The sequence below is a fragment of the Neovison vison genome, chromosome 3, assembly GCF_020171115.1.
Source record: "Neovison vison isolate M4711 chromosome 3, ASM_NN_V1, whole genome shotgun sequence".
NCBI classification, from domain to species: Eukaryota; Metazoa; Chordata; class Mammalia; order Carnivora; family Mustelidae; genus Neogale; species Neogale vison.
The window spans coordinates 37,938,625-37,951,531 of NC_058093.1; the positions used below are offsets into that span (position 1 = coordinate 37,938,625).

Here is a 12,907-nt window from a genome sequence, read left to right on the forward strand (position 1 = left end):
GCCCATCTCACGTATTTCATTTCTTTCCTTCACTCCCAAAGTGAAACAGTGAGGAATAGAAGTCTAACATTTTACCTACCATTTTTAGGGGTGACCATAAAGCTTGTTTTGCCAGGGGACTCTGGCTTATGCCTGCTATTCCAGTGAATTACTAATAGTGTCCCCATCACCTCAGCAGGACCTCAGCTGGACAATATACCACATGGTCCCCTTAGATATTTAGTGAACAAAGTCTTACATTCTTTGCTCTTCAAAAGAGACTGAGTCAAGTGCCTCCTTGAGGAGAAAAAAAAAATGTTTTTAAAACTAGATTAATGTTATTTTTGTGACTGCTTCTCGACAGCATTCTGCTAAGGTTCAATGGCCGTTGGTAAAGTCGCTTTGTGCTAGCTAAAATTTTGAGTTGCTATACTCCTGGGGAAAAGAATTATTTCATAATTAATCCAGACCCTACACCTCTGCTAGGCACGTCACATTCACAAACTGGAATCCAGACCCATTCGTGGCTTTTCATGATATATACTCTGTTTTCCACTGCAGGAGGTGAATATCAAGAAGATGGTCCAGCCAGCCATGGGGTCACAACCCTGGAAAGTCACCCACTCAACAGCACAATCTCCGGCGTCTACTGGCCACGAGGGTTGACCTAGGCCTCAGAGGACTAAGCCATCTGGACAGGTTGGAAAGAAGTCAGAAACAAGCCACCAGAAGCAAGAACAAGGAAGGGGGCAAAATGACAGAAGGAACAACGAGGCACCAACTGGAACCGTCCACCCTTTGGGTGGGATTTCTTCTTTTGCTCAACTACTAGTTTCTCTTAGGACCTTCAAGCAAATTGCCATTGATGAAACATGTCATTTCAAGGACTAAATAAAGGAATGCTTTAAAAGGAGTGAATGGAACTCTAAGAAAAAAATAGATAGTTATTTATATGCTAGGTTAGGATTTCAATTTCCAGTTAAAAGAACATGAAAGCTACTAAGAATTCACAGAAGTGAGGGTAGGAACCATGTTAGTCCCCCAACACCTAACACAGTGCCTGATATACAATGACTCCTTCACATCTCTTTTTTTTTTTTTAAACATTTTATTTATTTGACAGACAGAGAGCACAAGTAGGCAGAGAGGCAGGCAGAGAAAGAGGGGGAAGCAGGCTCCCTCCTGAGCAGAGAGCCTGATGCGGGGCTCGATCCCAGGACCCTGCGATCATGACCTGAGCTGAAAGCAGAGGCTTAACCCACTGAGACACCCAGGTGCCCCCACATCTCCTTTTAAACAGTTATCTAGAAATATATCCAAAACGTAATATACTACATAATTTCCAAGTTTTGACATATAGATAAGCCCATCAAACCATCACTATAATCAAGATGTTGAGCCTATCCATCACCCCCAAACATGTACTCAAGCCCTTTTCAAATTTTTTCCTCCCATCCATCCTCAGATCCACTAATCTGCCTTCCATCACCAGTAAGAGCCCCAGTTTATCCACATCCTTGCTGGTGTGTGGTGTGGTTGAAGTCTCTTTAATTTGAGCTATTCTGGAGTTAGGTAGTGATAGCTCACTGTGGTTATAATTTGCATTTTCTCCCTGATTCATGATGTTTAACAGCCTTGTGTGCTTATTTCCTGTCCATACAACTTTTTTGTTCAAACTGTTTGTTGTTCGTTTGTTTGTTTGTTTTCCAATTGGGTTGTTCAGCTTCTTATTACAAGAGTCCTTTCGATACCCCGGATACAAGTCCTTTCTTACAGATACAGGATTTGCAAGTGTTTTCTCCCAGTCTATGTCTTATCTATTCATTCTCTTGTCAAAATAGCTTAAAGAGCAGGTTTTCACTTTGATAAAATCCCATTTAGTCACATTTTTCTTTTATTGATCACATTTTTGTGATCCTTCTAAGAAATCTGGGCCTGATCCAGAGTAACTTTGGGGCGTGATGGCCCTGGTCACTGTCTTGATGTTAGGAATGTTTATACGAATGTACAAAAAGCTACAAAGATTTTCTACTATCTTTGTCTGGAAGTTCCACGGTTTTAAGGTTTTGCATTTAGGCCTGTGATGAATTGTGAGTTTTTGTATGCCAGATATATGAAGGAAGGATTAAAGTTTGGAGTTGGTTATCTTGCATGGGGATATCCCATTATTCCAGCATCATTTGCTGAAAAGACTAGCCTTTCTCCAGCAAACTGTGTTCTTTGCACCTTTTCCAGAATTGCACACACTTCTGATCAGAAAGAATTCTCACAGAAGGCCTTCTTTAACAGCTGCTAAAACATAAAAGATGCATACTCCTAGATGTAGTAATCCCAGTGCTACCACTCCCATCTAAAGAAATAGAAAGACAAGTACGTAAGGACATGCTCGGGGAGTTATAACAGTATTACCTAAAGGCCGGAGAACAACAAAAGAACACAGACTTGCCCCAGATACGCTCTGATAGAGGAACTCCTGAATATATTGTGGTCCCACTCTACCGCAAATTCTATAGAGGGACTAAAAGGAATAAGTTGGAGCTAAGTTAGAGTAGTCCCCCCTTATCCATGAGGAATATGTTCCAACCCCAGTGGATGTCTGAAACCATTAGCAAACTCTATGCATGTTCTGTTTTTACCTATACATACATACCTGCGATAAACTTTAATTTAGTTAGACACAATAAGAGATTAACAGTAACTGATAATAAAATACAAAAATTATAACAATATACTGTTACAGAAGTTCAGTGAATGTGGTCTCTCTCTGTCTCTCAAAATATCATATTATACTCATCTTTCTGCTTGTAATAAGGTGAAGGATGTAGGTGTTGTCATGTAAATGATCTGTCAGAAGAAGGGTCATATGTTTTTGGATTATAGTTGACTGCAAGTAATTGAAACCATGGAAAGCAGAATCATGGAAAGGGGATCACTGTACTGACCAGAAGAGATACCTAACAAACATTTTGTAAAGTGAAAAAACAAATGCATAGCAATACATATACAATATGATTATATTATCAAAATATATGAGAAAGACCTAAATGTGCATCTCTATATCTGTATATGTTTGCACAGACCTGGACAAAACTGTGGAAAAATCACGACCAGACAGATTATATGAGTTTCCTTCACGAGTAGAATTGGGAACTGAGAAAGGGACAAGCTTCTGAACATACTTCCCAGCTGATGGATTTGTTACCTTGTCATCCTAAGCAGCTATTATTTCATCATTTCTCAGTCAAATCAAGTATAAAATAGTAGTCATGACACAAAGCAGACATGCCATTCCATTTCACATCCTTACTACCATTTGGGGTGAGGAGTTCCCATTGTTTTTGTTTTTGTTTTTTTGCATGGTTGGTTCAAGTAGGGAGAAATATACTGGTGCATGGAGAATACTCAAAAGAAAATTTTAAAGTAAGTGTTATAGACTGAACTATGTCTCTCCCAAAATTCATATGCTTAAATCCTAAACCCCAACACCTCAGAATGTACCTTACTTAGAAACAGGCTCATCACAGATGTTATTAGCTAAGGTGGGATAGGAAGAGAGGAGGTTGGGCCCCTGATCCAAGATGGCGGAGGTTGGACCCCTGATCCAAGATGGCGGGTGTCCTTCTAAAAAGACTCACCCGGGGAGAGCTCCGTCTGCAGACTGGCAATGCTGCCACAAGCCAAGGGACAGCTAAGATTTCCAGTAAATCACCAGGAGCGAGGAGGAAGGCATGGAACAGATTCTCCCTCACGGCCTCCGAAGAAACCAATCCTGCCTCTTGGCTTGATTTCAGACCTGCGGCCTCCAGATCTGTGAGACAAGTTTCTGTTGCCGACGACGCCCAGCCTGTGGTGCTCTGTGACGGCAGTGCTAGGAAGCGAAGGCCGGAAGCTACAGAGATTTTAGGCCCGACAAAAACCAGCCTCCCAACAGCACTAGGGCCCATGGTTCCAGGGGAATATCCACAGGACACTTAGAAAGGAAATGGGGGGCTCCACGATCCCCCACCACAAGGGGGTGGGGGTGGGGATGGAGGGCCTGTACCCCAAGACATTGCACACACCTGGGAAAAAGCCAGGGGTTCCTGACAGAAAGGCATGAAAGCATGTGGTGGGAAGATAGGGCGATGCCATCTGTGGGTTTATCCTCAGACCCACAACTACGAAGAAGTGAGGAAAGGATCCTTCACAAAGGTATTGTAATGGGGCTGTTCTCACAGAAGGATGACAATCAAGGAGCCACTTTCTCCTGGCAGATCTGCTCTCCCAGCCATCCCCATTCCCACAGGCCATATTCACTCCTTCCTGAGGAAAACAATGAAAGGTGAGATGGCCTTTTAAAAGGACACAGGCTCTTCCCTGGAAGAGGTGGAAGACCCCAGGGCTGCCCTGCATGGATTCAGGCTCCTTGCTCCCCCCACACACACACCCCCAACCAGCTGTTGGAGCCACCAAGGCTGCTGCGGGGAGAAGAGCAGCCGGCCCAGGAAAGCAAGTGTGACGACTCCTCCTCGTGACATTCACTTTTTGTCTCCAAAGTGAGTTCCGCAATAGAAAGAGATTCTTCATTAAGATAATTTATACCGTTACCAAGTAAAAAACAAAAACAAACCAAAATATCCAACCAGATGCAAATAATCAACCAGACCATCATCTGGGGCTGCCCTGAACAGAATCTCAAGTCAACCCACCGTCATCCCTGTGGGGGAGAGGCGGTCACCGGCGGGCCTGCTACCCAGAGACCCTGCCCAGACTCTGACAAGCGGGACTGTTTTGAGGATAAAACCCCAGCCTTCCCTCAGTCTCCGCCTGCAGGAAAAGTATCGCTGAGATCCGCCTTAAAGCAAACTATCTTTCACATCCCATAATTTTAATGACCAAAGTTAACTACCTCTTGAAGCACATTTACTATATTTTCCAGAGGCACTCCCTTTAGCAACATAAAACCCGTTTGCCGCCCTCTCTAGGACGTTGACCAGAAGCAGATGAGGGAGAAAGAAGCAGTAATTTAGTTGTTTTATAATGTCTGTTTTCATTTTCTCTGAATCTACTGTAAATAAATTCACACACTCAGTACAAAAAGAGCACGCTATAGAGACATGTTCATTTTGTCCCAGTTTATGAAAGTCAGGCATACCTAGGCTTCCAGAAACACAGAGAACGTGATCAAAAGCAATATGGTTTCATGAGCGCATTAGTTTTCTGTGGCTGCTGTGACAAATTACCACACACGGGGCGGCTTAAAACAATAGAAATGTATTCTCTCAGAGTTCTGGAGGCTGGAAGTCCCAAATCAAGATGCGGGCAGGGCCATGCTCCCCGCAAAGGCTCAAGGAAGACCCCTCCCTTGATTCTTTCTTCTGGCTTCTGGTGGCTGCCAGCAACCCCTGGCATTCCTTGGCTTGTGGAGGAAGCCCAACTTCATTCTCTGCCTCTGTCTTCATAAGCTTTCCTTCCTGTGCCTCCTCTGTGCCTTCAAATCGCTCCTTAGGAGGACACCCCTAGGGGCACCTGTGGGTGGCTCAGTGGGTTAAGCCTCTGCCTTCGGCTCAGGTCATGATCTCAGGGTCCTGGGATCGAGCCCCACATTGGGCTCTCTGCTCAGCAGGGAGCCTGCCTCCCCCTCTCTCTCTGCTTGCCTCCTGCCTACTTGTGATCTCTGTCAAATAAATAAAATCTTTAAAAAAAAAAAAAAAAAAAGAAGGACACCCGTCATAGGATTTAGGACTCCCCTAGTCCAGAGTGACTCAACTTGATGACCTCCGCACAGACCCTATTTTCAAACAAGGCAAACATTCCCAGGTAGCAGGGTTAGGACTTCAGCATAGATCTGGGGAGTAAGGGAACATGTTGACCCAACTCAACCCAAACAATGAGTAAGACACGGAGACCAGGGTTTGAGTCTGAACCTGGGTCCCTCAATAACTGTGTCAGTTAGGAAGTTAGGAAGGCCAAGGGGGCAAGTAAGGGAAGACCTGACGAGCTTCAACAAGCAGAAGGAGGTAGTGTTCTCGCTGCTGGAATCTCCCTTATCAAGGCAAGACCTCAGTGGCAGCCACTGAGGGAAAAGGAAGAAGCTCCTGGCAATCAGGCGTGGGAGAGAAGACCTCAGTAAGATGAGGACCCCAAGGGACACCAGCATGAGGGGAGCGAGCTCCCTGAGGCTTTGGAAGCATTGAAATAGGCCAAAGGCACAAAGCCAGTCTGTGTCTGGTTCCTGACGCTGTCCTCTTCCAGTTTGTGGCCTGAGGGCTTGGACCTGGGTAATATGCGGATGCTGTATCACTGGTTGGCAGCTAAACTGGGATCAAAACTGCTTTTTAAGTTAACATAAGATGATAGTAACTAATTCCGCTGGACTCCAAGGAGGTCTTTGGACAATGACCTCAACTATGTCTTCATGCTGTACTTACACAAAGTCTCCGTTGAGATTTGGGCCCGGTGGGAGGGGCGGGGGGGGAGGTTTGCTGAGTGAAACACACTGCAGTGTTAAGAGCATTTCTGTACTACTTTTGTTTGCTGACCACTAAGGACTCCCGGCACTGTTGCTACTTGCTATGTGTGGCATCGAACAGCCCCGTGGAGCAGAGCCTGATTCCCCAGTCTATCCAGGATGGACTCTTCCAGGACCCAGTAGACAGGATTAATTTAAACAGTAGGATGGGAGTCAGTGCGAAGGGAGGTGGGAGGGGAGAGCCAATCTGGAACATCAAACAAAACGCAAACGTTGCCTAACACCCCAAGATAACCCAGTACAGTCAACATTAAACAGCCCAATTAGGCAATGGATAACCAGGGGGCAGAGTTGTTTCCAAGGCTGGCATTTTGCAAGTCTCTTGGTGGAGATTTCACTGACAAACTGAGAGAAAGATCCAATGATGTAAGATAGCATTCTGCTTCTGAAAGACTTCAAAGTTGTGATCACTCCAAGTGTTTTATAAACGATAAAGTCCAAGGATTTGTACTTACTCATCTAAGAGGAATGAAAAGAATGGTAAAAGCTAGAATCGATTTGGTGAGAAACCTTTCCCTCGCTAAGAGTACCTACCACTAATTTCCAAGCAATTGCTCCTAAACTCCCCAACCTCCTTCCTCCCTTCCCCCCAATTTTGGTCCCAATGTGAAAGGACTGCAGACAAGATCAGGCTTGATTACCAGCCTTCAAGGTCTCCAGTTTCGATAAATGTCATGTGCTCCAGATGAAGAGACTTGTCAATGGCCACGGAGAATTTCAGCTAAAGTACGACACAGCAGCTTACTTCCCCCAGAGGTGCGAGCCACCCAAAGAGGGTAGCCCTCGTCGGCACAGGCAACCATCCGCTTTCACAAGAAAGACGACAGGCGCCTCTATGAACCCCTGGGACCACCCCTGCTATAATTCTAGTTCTTAGGAACCAGAGTGCCAGCATGTGTACAGCATCGTCTTATCCTTTTGCACTACAGACAAGGGGCTAAGAAGTAAGCTCTGAAGACAGACCACCTGGTTCTGATTCCAGCTCCGCTCATTTCTAGCTGTCCAACCCTGACCAAATCATTTAATGTCTTTGGCTTTCAGGCTTTTTGTTTTGTTTTGTTTTGTTTTCACTATGACATGGTGATAAAAGTGGCCATGGAAGATAAATGAACAAGATAATTCAAATAAAACCCCTTAGCACAGTGCCACACACACACACACAGCCAGTGCTCCATAAAAACGGGCTGCTGTCATTACCTTCCTTAATCTGTGTTCCTTTTGCCAATTTGGTCAGCCTGGAAAAGTGTCCTACTTGCCAAAGTCTTCCCTCTGCCTGGCGGGCCTGGTCTAATGGTCTCCAGCTGACATTCTAAAGGGTTCTTCCATCACTTCTCAGGGGTAAGTTGCAAGGGGCATAATCATAGAAAAATAAGTCGAGAACGATCCCCAGGCCACGTCAGGGTGAAATCTACCAGCTAAGCATGGCAGAGAAAGGGCAAGGTGATCCTGGCAGATGAAGTACTCTCACCTAAAATCTCCCAAGTTTTCTCTCCAGTCAAACTTCAGTTTTGTTGACTTGAACCTTTTTGCCAGCCCAGAGTTTCACCAGAAACCAGAGAAAGCAGGATCTGGTTTTCTGGTCTGGGTTCAGGTCATGAGCTCAGGTCCTGCAATGGGCTCTGTGCTCAGGAGAGTCTGCTAGAGATTCTCTCCCTCTGCCTCTCCTGCTCATTCTCTCACTCTCTCCCACCCTCTCCCTCAAATAAATAATAAATCTTAAAAAAAAAAAAAAACTCATAAGAAAACAGTTACACATTGACTCCACAATTACAATTTTCTAGAACTCGCTTCTCATCCACCTTCCTACTATCACGTTCCACGCCATCCTTGTAAGAACCACACCGCAGGCAAGGATCTGTTGGCCTCCTTTGTCTCAGATTCAGCCTCCATTCATTTTTCATTTGTTCTCCTCCTTTCCTGGCCTGCAGAAAAATGCATCTGGGAGCTCACTGAAGACATGCTCTGGGGAGATACACGTTGCTATGGCTAACGTCTCCTCACTCCTGTATGGATGAGTCTGCCATTTCTAATGGATTCTCCTCTGCCCGAGAATTAAGACAATTAGGAAACCCATGCAATTTTTAAAATACCAAGGCCAGAAGTAATCTCATCCCTATGTTAAAACAACAACAACAACAAAAAAAAAAAAAAACAGTGCATAGCCCTTTTCTACAGAAAAGTCCCCTTTACTTTTCTGAGAAGAGCCTGTTTCAAATCTGCTTCTTGAAAAATTTATAACTCTCCTGAGTCCCTCCAAGAAAAAAGAAAAAAAAAAAAAAAGTCTACTGTGTAGTACAGAAGGTGAAAAGGGAAGAACTCATATTTATTCATTTTTAAAAGTTGGGGTGGTAATTTAAATCTTCACATCCCTTTTGATCCTATTATATTTTTAATGGCAGAAGCTCCCAAACAGGGCTCGAGTGGGACGCAACAGAAGTTTTAACATTCAGGGGAGCAGATGAACTTGCCGCAGGGTGTGTGACTGAATGAGAAATGATCCAGCTCAGCCCTGCTCAGGGGCAACAGGTCCCTTCGCCTGTGCTGGATTTGGGTCAAGCAGCTATATCTCAAATCGGGAAACATCAGCATCATTTTGTTTGGCAAACAAGTGAGTATTGATAGCGATACTCAAACTCGATCAAAGATGTCATTTCCTGAGCAAAAAAGGCTGGTTGCCAGCCCCAAATTAGCTAAAGAGTGACTGTCTGACCTGAGCAAGTTTCTGCCACGCTCCCAGGGCCACAGAACCTTTGAAGGGGCATCATCTAACAGGAACTCATGAAATCAATTAAGAAAAGATGTCACTCTTTTCTTCCCTCGCCTCTTTTGTTTCCAGGTATTTGTACAATAAATTGGCTCCTGAGTCCTTAGTCCTATTAGGAAGCTCTGGGAATGCTTCCTTGAAGGATTTGCTGCACTCCAGCTCATCTAAATTGAAGTCTTGCATTAAAAATTAATGAAGAAAAAAATTAATGAGGTTGTAGGAGAAGGTTAGGATTTGTGTGGGAAGGGTGGGGCTGTAACTTCATTCATGAGGGAAGTTATCATTTATTTTCCCTTTGAACACAATTTTCATCACCATCTCCTGGGCCACAAAATCGGGGCAAGATAAAGCATCCCATGGACCAAGGATTGGGAAACCAACGTTCCTATATGGTGATGCCCTGAGGGCAAAAAGGGGAAGAAAAAAATCCCAGACAGCAAACAGGGACCGTGACAAACATAACCACAAGGAATGTAAATAAAATATTATTACACACAGCTCACTCACCACCTCACCCTCAACAACTCCCTCCCCCAGAAACAAGAAGTAAAAGCATACAAATTGTGTGTTTTGAAAGAAGAGTCAAGCTGCTCTTTGGAAAGAAGCCGTGACTATGAAGATTTTTTTTCTTCATTTGGCTCCCTTCTATAATTGCAAGGCTTGAGCCGAACCTTTAAAAGAGAACCGGCTTGTGGACTAATTTAAATGGGGGGTGGGTAGGGAGCATGAAATTGAGCCTTGTGTTGGGAGGAACCTTGCAACAGGGATTTGATCTTGTCAGTGATAAGACATGTTTACTTGAGCTTTCAAAAGCCCAAAGCCCGGCTCTTTCAACATGACACTTCAAAATGAAAGAAAGGCATTGCAAGCGCAAACTGTAATAAACCAGACTCGTGCCCAACGCACATGTGTACATTTCACAGGAGAGCCAGGAGGACATTTCTAGTAAAGGAACGATTGCCATGCGGAACGCAAGCCAAAGCGCTCGCCTGCCAAGGGTCACGTGCTCTGCAGCACACAGGAGTCCTTAAATGAAACAGGCCGGGAGAAATAACTTCAAGAGACAAAATCCACAAACTTTGCAGAGGCACAGAGCCCCAGGCCAGAAAAGCCAACTCCAGGAACTCTGGCCTCATCTCTCTAAGGACTTCTGTGAGCTACCCTCCTCATTTGATGGAGGAACCCTCCACCCTGCTCAGTCACCCCTTCCTTTAGAATAGAAGCCATGCCCTGAGCAGAACGGGGGATTCAAATACACAACTGGTAACTGGTGTCACTACCAAAATACATTAACTTACTTTGGCCAGTCATTCAGAGCTTGATGTGATGTTCTTTTACTAGGACCAGGAGGTCAGAGGTTGGTCACCCACCACCTTGTCCCCAAGGCTAAAAGTCCCTATTCTTGTTAGACTAATCTGTTTGAGACCCTGGGGGGATTGGCCTGGTCTCTCAGGTTCTGTTAATATGAACCCACTCCCTCCAAATCCACAGGCCCAGGGAGGCTAGAAATGGGATTTGTGGGGGGGAGGGGGGGGTCTGTTTCTGCTAAATGCAATGCCCTCTGCAGGTAAATCCTCAGGATGAGAACTCCCAGGCAAAGGTTCACCTCTCCCAACATCTAAGGGACAGTCAGCATTCTCCATTGGGAGCTTTCCATTTTCACTGAGAAACCTCCCAAGCCAGCCAGGGCTCCTTGCCTCCACTGTTCTAAGTCTTCAGACCCACTCAGCTTCCAATGGTACTATATTTTACCACTTAAACATTCTTCAAAGTTTACTATGAAACAATGTAGTTCTGAGCCTGCCAAAAGTTTCACTGCAGGATTCAAGGGATTTTATCCAGCAGAGTAGCTGCCCTCTCTCTTGAGAATGTTTGGGAGCAAAAGGCAGTCATCAAACCTTGCAGTCTGGGCAATTCCAGGGTCCCAAGCATCACTGAAGGAGCTGCTTCCCATAAACATCCCTCTTTCTCATTTTGACCCCCTTCCCCACACCCCAGCTTCAGAATCCAAATTAAAATCAGTCTGTCATTTCAGTAGACAGCACTGAAAAACTTTTGATGGCATGACCCAGAGCCTAAGTATTATTCCTGGCTGAACTTAACTTTTGATTTTCAAAATATGTGGGGGAGCTGAAGTTCAGGGAATATGAAAGGAGAGCATCAACAAATAGGAAAAAATAAGTAAAGTAAAGTAAAGTAAAATAAAAGGCATATCATGACCAAGCCAAAGCAAGTTTGATATTTTCAAATCATACTGGCAAATGGATGCTTTCACAAATCATTTCCTCTGTCTTTCCTGGAGACAATAAAAAAAAAAAAAAGAAGAAGAAGAAGAAGAAGAAATCTGGATGCGAAAACCCTAACCCCAGACCAGTAAATCGTGTCAGTGGAATGCGACCGAGAATGGCTGGTCAGGAAGTGCAACCTTACATCTAGCAACACGCACACAAACACCCCACGCCAGAAGTTGTAACGCCCGAAGCGGCGCATTTGTCCATTCATCAGCCCCTCGCCCCCGTCGGGTGCCCGGCGCTGGGGTAAGCTGACAGCATCATGTTCCTACCCACGCGTCTCACACGACCGCTCTGGGTAAATCCCTGACAAGTGGGCAGAGGCGCCCCCTGGGCTCCTCCGGCCGGGGCACCTCTTCCTCCAGGCTGGCCCCCGGCCGTGCGTGGGCCCCTTACCTGCAGGCGCTCGGTGGCCGGCTGCCACATCTTCCAGCCCGGGGTTTGGCAGAGGAGACGTTGGCCAGACTCTGGATCGCGCCAGGGGGTAGAGGGGGCGAGGGTCTCCGGTGCCGCTTTACATCTGGGGTCGGCGTCCGCGGGAGGTGCGACCCCGAGCCGGCCGCCGCCGCGGGGTGGGAGCTGGGGGCGCGAGCGGAGGAGGCGGCGCCGCGCTCAGCTGCCGGCAACTTGTGGGCACGGCCGCGCGCCGGCTGTCCTGGCGCAGCAGCGAGAAGACTGCGCAGCTCCGCCCGGGCCCGCGAGCGCACGGCGGCGGCGGCGGCGGCGACCGCTCCCTCCTCCTCCCCCGCCGCCGCCGCCGCCGCCGCCGCCGCCGCCGCCCGGACCTGCGCGCTCTGAGCATGCCCGGGGCTGGCGCTCCCCCCGCCACCCGAGAGCGGCACCCCAAGCCCCCACCCGATAGCCAGCACTCCCAAGCTCCTAGATCCCGGCACCAGAGAGGCGGAGGCCAGAGCCGGCGGCCCTAACCCCCAACCCCACCCCGCGGGAGCCCTGGACCGGATGGGGTCCGGGAGAGGGGACAGACTGGCTGGGGAAGGCAGAGCCTGGAAGGGGGCGGAGGGGGGGGGTGTCTCTGGTTGAACAGCGGGGAACTCTGAATTGCCTGTGACCTGCCAGGCGCTGTGCTGCGGGACAGACTTTCCATTCATTCTTCCAGGCTGAGTTAACTGAGCAGCTATTATGTTCCAGCCCAATGCTGGGTTCTGAGGAGTACAGCGGCACAGAATACAAGACTGGAGAATGTTCCCCCCTCCTCATAAACTTTCATTCCAGTTGGGATGCCAGTCAATGACCCAGAAGATAGGTGAAAGGGTACTGGGTCAGGTGGCAACAGTTGTTAGGAAGAAAACAAAGCAGGCCTGATGAGGGAAGAAGGGGAGAGAAGAGCTTCTTTAGATTGCG

At 46.8% G+C, this 12,907-nt stretch overlaps 1 protein-coding gene across 1 annotated transcript in view; it reads right to left on the minus strand.

Annotated features, from left to right (window-relative positions):
* PID1 (phosphotyrosine interaction domain containing 1) overlaps positions 1 to 12,075 on the minus strand; it is a 230,661-nt gene extending 218,586 nt beyond the window's left edge. Inside the window, exon 1 of the mRNA XM_044241772.1 lies at positions 11,942 to 12,075. Coding sequence (XP_044097707.1) covers positions 11,942 to 11,971 — 30 coding nt within the window. The 5' untranslated portion in view covers positions 11,972 to 12,075. The remainder of the gene's footprint in view (positions 1 to 11,941) is intronic.
* Between the last annotated feature and the right edge of the window lie 832 nt (positions 12,076 to 12,907).